At 35.0% G+C, this 13,233-nt stretch overlaps 1 protein-coding gene across 1 annotated transcript in view; it reads right to left on the bottom strand.

Moving 5' to 3' along the window:
* Positions 1-12,379, bottom strand: part of LOC150107646 (metabotropic glutamate receptor 6-like) — a 111,360-nt gene extending 98,981 nt beyond the window's left edge. The window contains exon 1 of the mRNA XM_090392154.1: positions 12,001-12,379. Coding sequence (XP_090248280.1) covers positions 12,001-12,379 — 379 coding nt within the window. The remainder of the gene's footprint in view (positions 1-12,000) is intronic.
* Between the last annotated feature and the right edge of the window lie 854 nt (positions 12,380-13,233).

Here is a 13,233-nt window from a genome sequence, read left to right as displayed (position 1 = left end):
ATACAGAACGTTGTATGTTTATTTATTCAGAAATCACTAAAACATAATTATAATCATAGTGATCTAATATTTTGAAAACTACAGGATAGAATATTAGCCAACTACCTAGATAAAATGAAATTATTTTAAGACAGAATACCGGTGAGTACATATTCGGCAAGCATGTCTAGAATTACGAAGAGTAATAATTTGCTAAATAAATTTCATATGATTATTATATTTATTGATTATTATTATAATTTCGTATGGTAAATAATAATCATATTAATCGTGATCACCACATGTGGTTCCTACAAGTATCACGGAGTATCCCCATTTGATCATTAATTTATTTATCAACATTGCGTTCCTCTACTCCATTATTATTGAAACTTTTCTGATCAGGACCTACCACAGGAAACACAGTTTTACACCATGAACCAAATTTTGTTTTTATAACCTACAATATACGAAATATCCTCAAACTTGGTGAGTATCCTAACCATATCATGGGAAAACGATTTTGATAATAAATACTGCAAAATGACCGATAGGGAAATTATGACGCTCCAAACGAGAAAATATAGTGCATTTTGGATACCACGTGAGCCGTGAGGTGGTATGAACTAAACAGCGACACTGACTCCACAATCATTCGAATTGCGCCATGGGTTTTACTTTGTCTGAACGTGCCTTGCTTGTGAAATATTTGTATAGGAATGGGAGAAATGCTACAGCAGCACTTAACGAATGCAGACGCCTAATGTCTTTGCGATAAAGTTCAATGACACTAAATAAGGTACGACGCAGGGTTTGAAGAGAGACAGACAGTTTGCCAGCCCAACCAGTAAGAGATCGTAATTCTGAAATTCCTCAAAAGACTGATGGTTGATACAACTACAGTTGTTGAGCAGTCAAATGAGAATGCTCTAGATTCATAGCAAGGACAATTATGGAGAACATTGAGTAAAGTGTTGCGATGCTACCTGCATAACCTCAGCCAGAGCCAAGAGTTGAAAACGGGAAATACCAGAGTCCGAGAAACGTTTGACATTTCTGGGCACCCAAGGTGGTGGACGAGGATTGGCCTTGATATATCCTATGGTGTGATTAAGTGCATTGATTGTTATGTTTGTGGACCAATAAACAATGCAAACTCTTACCTCTGGGCTACAGAGACTTCCGTGCATTTCAACAAGGACATGATGAGCACTTTCTTCATCCTGCAACTGCAGCAAAGAACATAACAGTGACCTGAACATAACAGTGTTGATGCAGGATAGAGCATCTCCTCACATAGGACATGAAGTTTGACAATTATCGCATCAGCATTTCACAGAGGATAAAGTAATCAGTCGCTCGTTTTCTATGAAATCACCAGCATTCACCAGACCTTAACCTCTGTGATTTTTGGCTTTATGATAAAAGTTCTTCAAGTGGCAGATGTGAAAGACAAAATCGCACATCTTGTACGAAACCTTTCGACAGACCAGATGAGTTCCAGTTAGACAATTCTGTGTGTTGTTATCAGCTATTAGTCCTGCAAAAAGTCCAACGCATTGAACTTCACCTCAATTGATCATCTGGATCTCCTTGACAGTTACTTTCAGCATCTCAGCTCTATGTATATATTTTGTATTACATTATTTTATGAAATGAACATAATAAACATAATAGAATAATTTCGTTTGTCATTGACTCTGAATCATTTCACAGTCACATATCATTCGGTTCACATTAATATAATTGTTTCCTGCTCACAATGCCATATTTCCCTTAAGAGTCAATTTTTAATTATTTAATTGTCAAAATCACTTCCCTATGATCTGGTTCTGGTAAGCTTAAGGGTATTTCGTCTACTTGTTTTTTCTGCAGATTACTCTAAATAAGTTACTTTATTTGAAACACTTATATATATATTTATATATATATATATATAATAGAATATTATTAGTATACCTGAATTGATTAATAATTAAATACAGAAGTGAAACAATGACAAAAAGAATCGAGTAAAACAATTAGCATTTTTGTCAGTGTCACATTTCGTGCATGCTCTGTCAGAGAGCGAGAAGTCGTGGTGACAATATTTTTACGTCGATTCGGAAACGTTTTTACCAGGTGAATACTATGTCACATTCAACTAAACAAATTAAACAAGAAAGTGTTTCAATCTTCTTTCGAATCTCATCAAAATGTGGATATTGATTTTAAAGATACAAACCTATTATAGGTCCTTCCCATTAATGAATAAAACTGTAAATCCATTTTCAGTAATCCAAAGTAAACATTTTCATTTTTGTTAATCTGTGTAAGCTGTAGAGTAATTTTGTGATTCGATGATGGATGGCAACTCGTACTTTAAAAACACTGCTCTACTTTAAGAATCCCTTGAATTCTTTCATGCATTCTCTATTTTATCTATGTTATGTGTATATCATTCTATGCTTCGTCATTCTATGTCATTCTATCCTATACTAAGGTTTTTCTCCATTTATTTTTCTGTCAATGTCACTGAAGTCCAAAATGGCATCATTCTGCACTTCCTCAAGATAATTTTTTAAAACAAATAATAAATTTAGTTTCCATTGTAGTTTACAGTACAATATGCAAAGGATCTTCCAAACTGCATCTCTCCCATTAAGTTGTTATCCGGAATCCTTTTACATATCAGACAGATAAAAACCAAATCCGTACACCTTCTCAGGAATTTCTTTATTAGTTTGCTGATAAGCGATTGTAGTTTGGTAGATGGTCACCGAAGTTATAACTCAAAGTTAATTTCATATATTAATTTAAAATGATAAATGAAGTTCCTATAGTTCTTTTAATGAAATTTAACTTCATTAAATAAATTTTATACAAATGAGAGAGTCTTGCGGCCATCGGGTAAAATCTATTTCTCAGCATTTGAAAATCTGTTATAAAAGTACTTCAGAGCCTTGATAGGATTCAATACAGCATTTGATTGAAGGTCATTGAAACCAAGTGCATATGTCGATACTTAAAGGATATGGAGCCAAAAAGTAGTCGTTTAAAAGTTTGACAAAAGTCCAAATATTTCTTTTTTATGCGATAGTATCAAAACGTTCTGGTGATTCTTATTTTTTCATCATTACAATATGATACACTTTCTCGAAAAAGTAGATAATTTGTCAATTAAAAGATCCATCTCACCAAATACAAAAAAACAAGCAATTGAATCGTTAATTGCATTTAAAAAATTCAATACAGATGTTATAATTCTGAAGGATGTATTTACTTAGAGAGATAATTCTGCTCTTTCTACCAATTATTTACACTAGAAATAAAAATGATGTGCTATGAAAATGGGTTATTCTTCAATAGATTATCAAAAACTAAAATTAAATATTTAATTTGATTCTATTCCTTTTAAGTTACCTCGATCGATGAATACGTCTTAAACGAATGTTTATTTGAGGCGATTAAACTCGATTGAAAAAAAGCAGCCAAGGATGAAAGACCTTGGAAGAAAGAACATACATACATACATCTTCAAGGCCAACCTTTCCTAATTGGGTTGTGGGGGCAACAGCTGCAAGAGGAACTTCCAATGGTCACGATCCTCTGCCACTAAGCTCAGGTGGCTTAACTCCTGCTTCAATACTACTGAATGGCCAAGCTCCCGCAATATTGAGCTTGCTAAGCCAATTCGAGTATCTAGCTCTACGTCACATTTTCCATCATTCGTGAATATGGACCCAAGGTATTTAAACTTCTCCACCTGCCTCACTCCACTTACATGTAGAGTGCACTGGGATGGTTGTCTTGAGACCACAAATGTTTCAGTTTTGGCCACACTGATCTTCATTCCGGCGTCTGCACAAACAGCTACAAATCTATCCCGGGTCCGCTGTAGGTCATCTGTGGAAGAGCTAAGCAGAACTAGGTCATCTGCAAAAAGCAGACGTTTTCTGTCACCCCTCCTTTTCATAAATATTATGAAAAGGAGGGGTGACAGAACACACCCTTGGCGGAGGCCAACGGAGACTGTGAGAGGTTCAGACTTTGTGCTGTTTACCCTGACACAAAACTCTGGGCATTCATACAGGGACTTGATAGCAGCTAATAGTTGACTATCCGCTCCATACTCCTGTACTACTTACCAAAGCTTATCCCGAGGAACCCGGTCATACGCCTTCTCCAAGTCTACAAAACATGTGTGAACATTCTTGGCATATTCCCAAGATGACTTGCCTTAAAGTGAAGATTTGGTCAGTTGTGCTTCTACCAGAACGAAAGCTACATTGTTCTTCCTGGAACTTTTACTCAACTATGCTCCTGCACCGTCTTTCCAAGCACCCAGCATACACTTTCCCAGGCAAGCTGAGCAGAGAGAGATGCCACGCCACGATACTTACTGCAATCCTTCTGGGCTCCCTTCTTGAAGACTGGTATTATTATGCCTGTCTGCCATTTCTTTGGTGCTCGCCCAGATATCCAAGCAGCCTTGACACAATCGAGTCAGCCAGAGAACACCGTCTCGATTTAAGGCTTTTAGCATTTCGGGCCGAATTTCATCATTGCCAGCAGTCTTGCCCGATTTTAGCGATTTTATGGCTAAATGGACCTCTTCTGCTGTGAGACTAGTCATTGCCCCATCTGCACCTCTTGGATGTCCACAACTGCTGGGCCACCCGCGTTAAGAAGGGTCTCAAAGTATTCCCTCCATCTGTGGAGGATATCCTTTTCGGTTGTTAAAAGTGCACCATAAGAGGCCTCAATTGCCCTTACTGTGTACGATTTGCTTCCTCGAAGGCGGCGGATGGTCTGCCAGAATACTTTGTTCGCATTTGCATAGGATGAGTCTAATCTTTCTCCAAAGGATTCCCAAGCCTTCTGTTTTGCTGTCTTTACTGCCTTAGCATACCGCAAACGCATCTCAGGTGACCTGACCCTAAGCCATGTTAGGTACGACTCCTTTTTTGTCCGGACAGTTTTTTGGACTTCTTGGTTCCACCAAGGTGTCCTTTTCTCACTGCTCGTTGCCACGCCGAGCCGCTTTCTACCACAGCATGAGAATGCAGAGGCAGTGACAACTGTTCTCAACAGCTTCCACTTCTCTTCAATATCTGCAGTATGCTTGGGAATCTCTTTGAACTTGGAGGAAATGTCATCTGCAAAATTCTTCCTCACAGCCTCATTTTCCAATGCCTTGCATTTCACGCGATATAGCTGCTTAGGCCTACCAGCGTTGATGGTAGCATCTGGGTTCTGAAGCCGTAGACTGCATACAACCAGGTGGTGGTCAGTTGACAGTTCTTCCCGTCTTCTCACACGAACGTCCAACACTGAGGAAAATAGGTCTGCTGAGACTAAAAAGAAGTCAATCAGAGACCTTTGTTCTAGTGTATCCCTGTACCAGGTATACTTATGGACTTCTAGGTGCTGGAAGAAGGTATTCATTATGGACAAGTTGTTAGTACAGCAGAAGTCAAATAATTTAACCCCATTCGCGTTAAGGTCAGGGGTGCCGTTCCTCCCAACCACACCCCTCCATGTCTGGTCATCTGTTCCAACATGTGCATTGAAGTCACCCATCAGCAGGACTGATTCCAGGTATGCCACCCTGTCAAAGAAGGAAGAATTTAGAAGAAAGTTTAGAAAAAGAAATTAAAATTAAGTATTTAATTTATTCTATTCCTTTTAAGTTACATCCATTAATGTATACGTCTTAAACGAATGTTTGAGGAGATTAAACTCGTATGAAAAACAAGTTTAACAGCTGCCAAGGATGAAAGAACTTAGAAGAAAAGGCACTAAATTGAATATTAGAATTAGTGTTTATGGAGAGAAAAGATATTTCTTTTCTTTTCTTTTCTTTTCTTAAAGGAAAAAAAGATTCTGTAATATTCTTCGACAAAAGAATATTTTTGTTGTCTTTAGTTTTTTGTGCACTTCTGCATGTGCACTGAAGTAGTACAAAGTTAACAATTTCCATGTAATGGAAGAGTACTTTCTTACTTTGTTCTCATGGTAATTTTTGGCATTAATATTTTTTTATTCAGATGTTTAGGGTCCTCAACCTAACCAAACAAAAATCCGAATACTGATCAACACATTCAGAGAAAGCTGCATATCGGCATCATATTAAAAATGTCATCAACAACGTTATTTGAAAACAAGGACAAACGGAGTGGGGGAGCACATCAGACCCAAAACGCTGGTCGCTGAATTCTTCCATATGTCATTTACATATACAGTAGCATATGCTGTCTTGAAATTCGAGTATAGTTTTTGTAATGTCCATAAAGTGATTAAGAGCTTTATGCATAGTCATGAAGTATTAGATTCTCGATTTACTTCAATCGTGCTTAAATTTTATGGCAAATGTTTAATTTATGTTTGGTGCTGTTTTGGGCTGAATTAACGTTTAATTCAATATAATTACGATTATGCTAAGTTTACTGACTAGGAAAGGTATTCGTTCTCTTGTTATTAATGACAAATCATTAATTTTCCCATAGTTATCTAGACTGGCTACGCACATCGAGAATAATTTTCAATGAAGTTTCCTCTCTATTTCAATAATTAATTTTGTTGAAGATTTTATTCGGACAAAAAAAAACTACTCAGCTGTGTCTATCCTGCTAATTAATATTCGCATAGACAGCATCGACCGTTGCATATTACCAAAGATATATAACCAAACATAAATTGTTTGAAATACTTGTTCTTTCAGAAGATTCTAGATGACGCTAGATTCGCATTTATTTACTTTTATAAACTAAGATCATGTTATATGGGATTAGTGTTTCTTTTCTAGTAGCTCATTTACACACGAATAGATTCCCTAATTACTCCGCTAATATACGTTAACTGAAAGTGTTACTCAATATAAACTGAAAATGTTAATCTCAGTTGTTAAATTTGATAGATGTGTTGCTATCGGATTAGCTGCTCCTGTCATTTCAATTGGTACGTTGAATTAGAGGTTAGTAATTATATTGATGAAATGGAAACTACATGCAGCACTATTTGCTAGAAATTGGTTTGCGGCCTTCCTTATCTGTATTCAAAGCTGTATTAAAAATGTATTGACTTTGTGTTATGTATAGCAGACATATTCATATCAATTCTTTCCTTTTCTGTTAGATATGAACACACAGACGTGCATGTACACTTTTTGTAGATATAAGCGTCATACACGAGAGACTGCAAAATACTGCCTCCCTGCGTGTAATACCACGCACAATGAACAATAAACGTGTTGATGTGACATTTTTTCCCCAATTTTTTGCAAAATGGAAGGTGTTGATCTTTATGGAAAACTGTATGACAAAGGCTTACCATGGCACACTGAAAGAAGATATGAAAGGGAATGAGATGTTGGTTGGGTATTTTTAAAGCTGTGAAGTGAATGGATGTTGACTATCAGCTGCTATTTTGATGAAGGATTTGAGAGAAAAGGAGGAACAATATTGTTCATCAAAAGACAGCCTGTTAAAATAGCTGCAGAAAAATCATACAGGAAGGAAGAACATATTTGATTTGAGAATATTTATGGAGAAAAATATCACATCAAGAATATATTCTGACCCAAGGAACTTGTAAACTCACAAAACATTTAGTTCTAGGGATGAAATAAGGGTTAGATAATAGATAAGTGGCACCTTGCCTTTAATGCATAGCATCATACATCTCCTCAAGGAGATGGGCTTTGCATTAAGGGTAAATACTAAGAATAGTGATCAGAGCTTATTTCACCTTTACCATGAGTTGCCTAAGACTTGCACTACGTATAGGTCACCCAGACTCGCACTACTTGCAGAAGCAAACTTGACTTGCTTGTCAAGTTTGGGAAATAGATTAAAACCAGATTTATAGTTAAAATAGCTTGGTATCTTTAACGTAAATTATACCCAAGGTAAAAAACTTTCTACACACACATATGAAGTAGGCGGAAACAAATATATAAATATATTTGTTTCCGCCTACTTCATATGAGTACATCTGGGTGGGGGGTGGGGGGAATGGAGGCATGGTTCACCAGGACATATTTTTGGCATTAGACGTGATTCTGGAAATTGTGCTCTCCCCACATCGTACAATCACCAGCGAATTCAGCAAAATAGCAGCTCACAGCGACCTACTAAACATAGAAGAGAAGACAGTGTTCATTGCAGTGGGGGTGTTACCCTGGTAACGAACTTCAGAAAGTATCTTCTCATAAAATGACACCAAGGTTAAAATAATTGAGTTCGTACTTTGCTGAAGAATCTATACGTAACCATCGGCCCGATAAAAGATACGTGGTTTAATTAAATTGCACGAAAATTTCTCCTCAATTTCGATGTACGCAACCATAATGCTAGAGGAAAACTTATCAACAGCTTCTAACTTCCTCTGATATACGCTTTTATTTTGGTTAAAACTAAAATTTCCGATACGAACTGGATTTTCGATCACAATCAACAAGTACTAAGTGCAGAATTGGTCTTTCCTAAACTCAGCTGTAAATTATTCGTGCTTTCACGCGCGGCTTGGGGTAAACCGTGAAATTAAAATTAGGATAGAAGAAGAAGAAGAAGAAAATGTCAAACTTCAGGTGCTGGTAATTTTCAATTGCGTTGTGCTATTTTTTCCTTGCAAACTAATTTTGATTTTAGTAAAAAAATGTAGCTAATATAAGAGAAAAACTATTGTCAGAAATTTGGCTTTAATTCAATTTATATTTTACCAGTTCCCAGTGCTATATTCGTTCGCAAAAATGGAAAATTTCAAGTAATTAGATTTTAGTTAAATATTTCACTCTTGTTTTGATTTTATCCAGAGAGATTATTCTAATATCGTTGGGATATGTTCGTTTTCATGTCTGGATAGTGTTTGTATTTTGGTATGAAAACCAATTTATTTTTGTGATTAGAAAAGCCTTTTAAAATCTATAGAAATCTCTAAAACTTCCTAGAAACACTCAAACACTTTTTAACGAGATTGTGCTGACTACTGAATATATTTACAGAGGCTTTACAGAACTGGTAAATTACTCTTGCACAACGAAATAATGAAATGTCAAACATTCAGCACATAATCAGAATGACTAACAAAAGAAAGGAAAGAAACAAAAAAAATTAGTCCCAGGTTTATCACAAAAGACATCGGACAGACAGCGTTTTCATTATGATAAGTATTAATATTGCAAATATATCACCTGCCACTAATGTTGTACGTTATCTGTAATAGAACAAAGAGGACGCTGTCCGGCTCTATGACCTTGAACAGTTTTATTCAGTGGTTATTGAAGAATACACATTATACAAAAGTGAAGCAGAGTAAAATCATTTTAGCAATTGAAAGTACACAAAGGGGTACATGAAAGGTTATTAATTTGTTCTCCTGAGCTAAAAATTCCAGCCTTTTCTTTAACAGAGATTGTGATTCTGTTTTAAGATCCAATTTGGTCATATAATTAGTAAAATAATCAAAGTAGTAAGGGATTAAAAGATAATTACTTTTAATTTTACTTCAGTTGTAAAAGTTTTGGACTAAATCTGTTAGTAAACGTATATATGCTTGTGAAGTAGCAAAATCTCACTGCATGCAATACGCTTCGTAATGTTTATTGCAGTGCATGAAGTTTATATATCAAGTATATTTAAACATCTATGATTATTGAATCTCCAACCTAAACATTTCATTAGAAGTAAGATAATAAATAACTGTTGTCAACAATATGTTCTAAAGTAAGAAGAAATTTTAAATTAACATCGAGTAGTTGGTGCTGTTAACAATCTTTGGACTCTGATTGCTTATGGATAGGAAGTCATGATCTCTTCTCTCTCTCTCTCTCTCTCTCTCTCGTCATACTTAATCGATGATGAAATGGGGAATCAGTGAGCGCGAACATAAATTGTTCTTATGTTCCTGAGAATTATCATTTACTACCAGGAGTGTATTAGGTTTGGTAATCGTTCACCAGACAGTATGTTTTGCAATAGGAAAGGAAAAAAAATAAATCCCGCTTTTGTATGAAACTTGATATGAAACGTTGAAAAGGATTCTTTAACGACTCGCATCCTCCGTCAGTTGATATTTAATTCCAGACATTTGCTATATTACTGACTTGTTTTGAAATATGCGGGATTTCTAGTGGATTACTCGTATGCATAATAAAATTGAACATTAATGTAGTTTTACAGCTTAGGGTGCAATAATTTTATTTTCAAAGGTAATTTCATAACAGTCGATATGTTTAGACAGATGCCTCAGGCAGTTCAGTATAACCGGACGTTCACAGTAAAAGAATGCATTTTATGATTAGGCTACAGATCTCTCAATAGGTCTCTGATATCATCACATCCTGCTAATTTTTTACAAACATCTTCCAGGTCTCAGAAATACAGAAAATTCCGACTAGCCACCAATAGATTGGTGCAGGTATATAAGCAATATATTTCTTAGATGGATTATGATCTGGTAGCGTTGATGATAAATAGCTTTTTATCCTTCATAAGCAGTATAAAGTATCGCTACCAAATTTGTAAAAAGAGACAACTTTCTGCTATTGAACGAGTACAAAGCAAAAATAAAAAATAAATAATAATGTGGATTTCTTTGAAATAAATGGTAACTTGATATAATTTGAAGTCTCCACAAGAAGAGTTGTCATAATTCTTTAATTATTAATAAACCAAGGTAATTTTATTTATTTCCTTCTTGAAATTAACTAACAAAAATCATAGAATTATAACAAGAAAAGTATGATCTTGAACAGTTTTCGTAAGGAAGATAGATAATAAAAAACATATTCAATTACTGACATCTTTCATACATTCATATGATATACCCTTATTTTATTCGTTATTCTGATGTGTGATTAGCGAAAATAAATTTATAATTGCAAATTTACATGAAGAAGAATTTTATTATTGTTTGTTCTTTGGAATAGGGTTTCCAGATTGTTAAAATAGTATAATAAAATCTCAGACCGCGTAAGTTACTGATGTACTGCATGTTTACAACCTTCTTTGGGTTAGAGACATTAAAAATATTTATTGAAAAACACAATTAAATTCTTGAAAAAATATTTTCTGATATCTTGCTTTTTTATGTTAATTTATCTCTGCAGCAATCGTTATTTTACTTTTGCTTTATTTATACTTTAATGTATATGTGACTAACTACCGTATTCATATTTTTATTTAGATATTATTTACTAATATTTTATTTTTAATTTACTTTATTATTTCTCATTTGAATTCGATTTCCGAAAAGTTGTAAGTCTATAGTATACATCAGCGTCTACAAGCCTATAATATACATATTCGTCTGTGAGCTAAGAGTTAGATAATACGGAACCAGAGAGACGAAATATGGAAAGTCTTTAGGCTTGGCTTCAGTACGTAGTATAAAACTCACACAACAGATGATGAAAAAAAAATTCATCTACCATTTAAAGGCATTCGCAAAACATCCATATTCACAGTGGGATTAGAATGCACAGCCTGGGTTTGAAGAGCAGTAGAATATCCCCTCGGTCAACTAGACGGTCGAATAAATATATAAATAAACTTTCATATGAGAAAAACACATTTTCTTTGAAACAAATTTTTACGGCACTATTGTCTACTTCAATATGAAAGATTCCTAAAATTTTATAAACGTATTTATAGAAATGCCAAGAACATTCTTCCACTCAGATATGGGCTTGGGTTCAAGTTTCATAAACTTATTTGTTCTGCATTCCTGAAGATATATCGAATGCCTGAGTAGACGAAATTCGATTTGTCACTTCTCAGTCATCTCGAATATTTAATTTAGACTTCTCTCAAAGATTTTTTCAATTAACAATCCATTGAAATGAAAAAACGAATAAAGAATGAAGCGCTTAAAATAACTTCAAATTTCCCGAATAAAACTATTTGCATTTAAGAGTAGATATTTTAGAATATTAAATTAATATCTCTAGCGTCAATTGAGAATTCCATTAAGATTTTAAATATGCAAGAAAGTTATTAGGAATAGCTAAAGTTTTGCGTAAATTTAAGAAAAAAAAATTACCTTTAATGAAATCGACTGCCTGTTCTAAACCATAGGTATCCTTGTCGCAGTCATCTAATATATAAGCACCAAGAGAAAATGGAAGGAAATCTTTTTGATTATTTATCCAATCAATGGTAAACAACATGCATTCCAAAGCATGTATTCCACCTTGAGGCATGATAGGACCACAAGTCAGTTTGTCTTCTCTTTCATGGACCATCATTAAACCACCAAGAATAATGTCACCATCGATTTCTGCGACTCTCTTTATAGGCCACGTGTAATTTACATTATGCTCTCTGTTTTTCTTAAAACGAAAATCCATGCTGTTGTTTCTTGTATGAGTACCCCTTCTTCCTCTTAAGGTTTGTGGAATAGTGCGAAAATCCACAGACATTAGGCCACCGGTAAAGTTTTTTATCACGAATTCTGTGGTGTGTGTGATATCTGGGTACTGTACGTAAGTCACATGACACCAAGACTCATTTTCAAAAGTAAATATTAATACTAAATAAAACGCGAAGTCAGACTTTGTAAGTATCATAGTTTTTAATCTAACAAACTTTTCCACTTTCCATACTGTATAAGTAGCTCATCATCTTCTAGCGCATCTGCTTCTGTTAACACCGCTTTTTATATGGTAGGAGGTCTTACAGCGCAGCAACTTGTGCTCTCTCTCTCTTCACGCTCCGAGTGATCACACACTTGTGCCGGTGAGACGCTCGTAGGCGGTAGTAATGTTGCTCTAAATAGTTGCTGCGCAAGTCAGCTACCAGCTTCGTGAAAATGTCGATTCGGCAGAATCAGAGATGTGTGCATTTTAGGCTGCCTAGTGTTAGTTGCAAATACTAAAATGTGAGAGAGAGTAAGAATGGGTATACGAGAGAAATATTTTCTCATATCATGTCTATTGATCATTTGTGATTTACCTGAAATATAACATCGATTTTCCCTTTTTACGAAATAGAACTCAATTAATTTTTCTGTATTCACTTGGCGGCCATCGTTTTAAGTTCCGTGCGCTAATTGTTTCACATAAAAGTTCAGATGCTCCTTACACCTATTGTAACCTCAAAAACTCTCTGTAAAATATGCTAATATAGACATAATATATTGATTTAATATAAAAAGAAAATAAACATTACTTACCTTAATGAGACTTTTCAGTTTGTTTTGATTTCGCGAAGCTTTTCATGTTTGAAGTTAAATTAGTTACTAAGAGCAGCAGAGAATTATTCAAATTTTAATCAG

This window comes from Typopeltis vanoorti, chromosome 4, assembly GCF_054136105.1.
Source record: "Typopeltis vanoorti isolate ZY-2024b chromosome 4, IOZ_Tvanoo_1.0, whole genome shotgun sequence".
Lineage (NCBI taxonomy): Eukaryota > Metazoa > Arthropoda > Arachnida > Uropygi > Thelyphonidae > Typopeltis > Typopeltis vanoorti.
The sequence above is the reverse complement of the archived record's forward strand: the minus strand, read 5'-3'. Positions and strand labels throughout refer to the sequence as shown.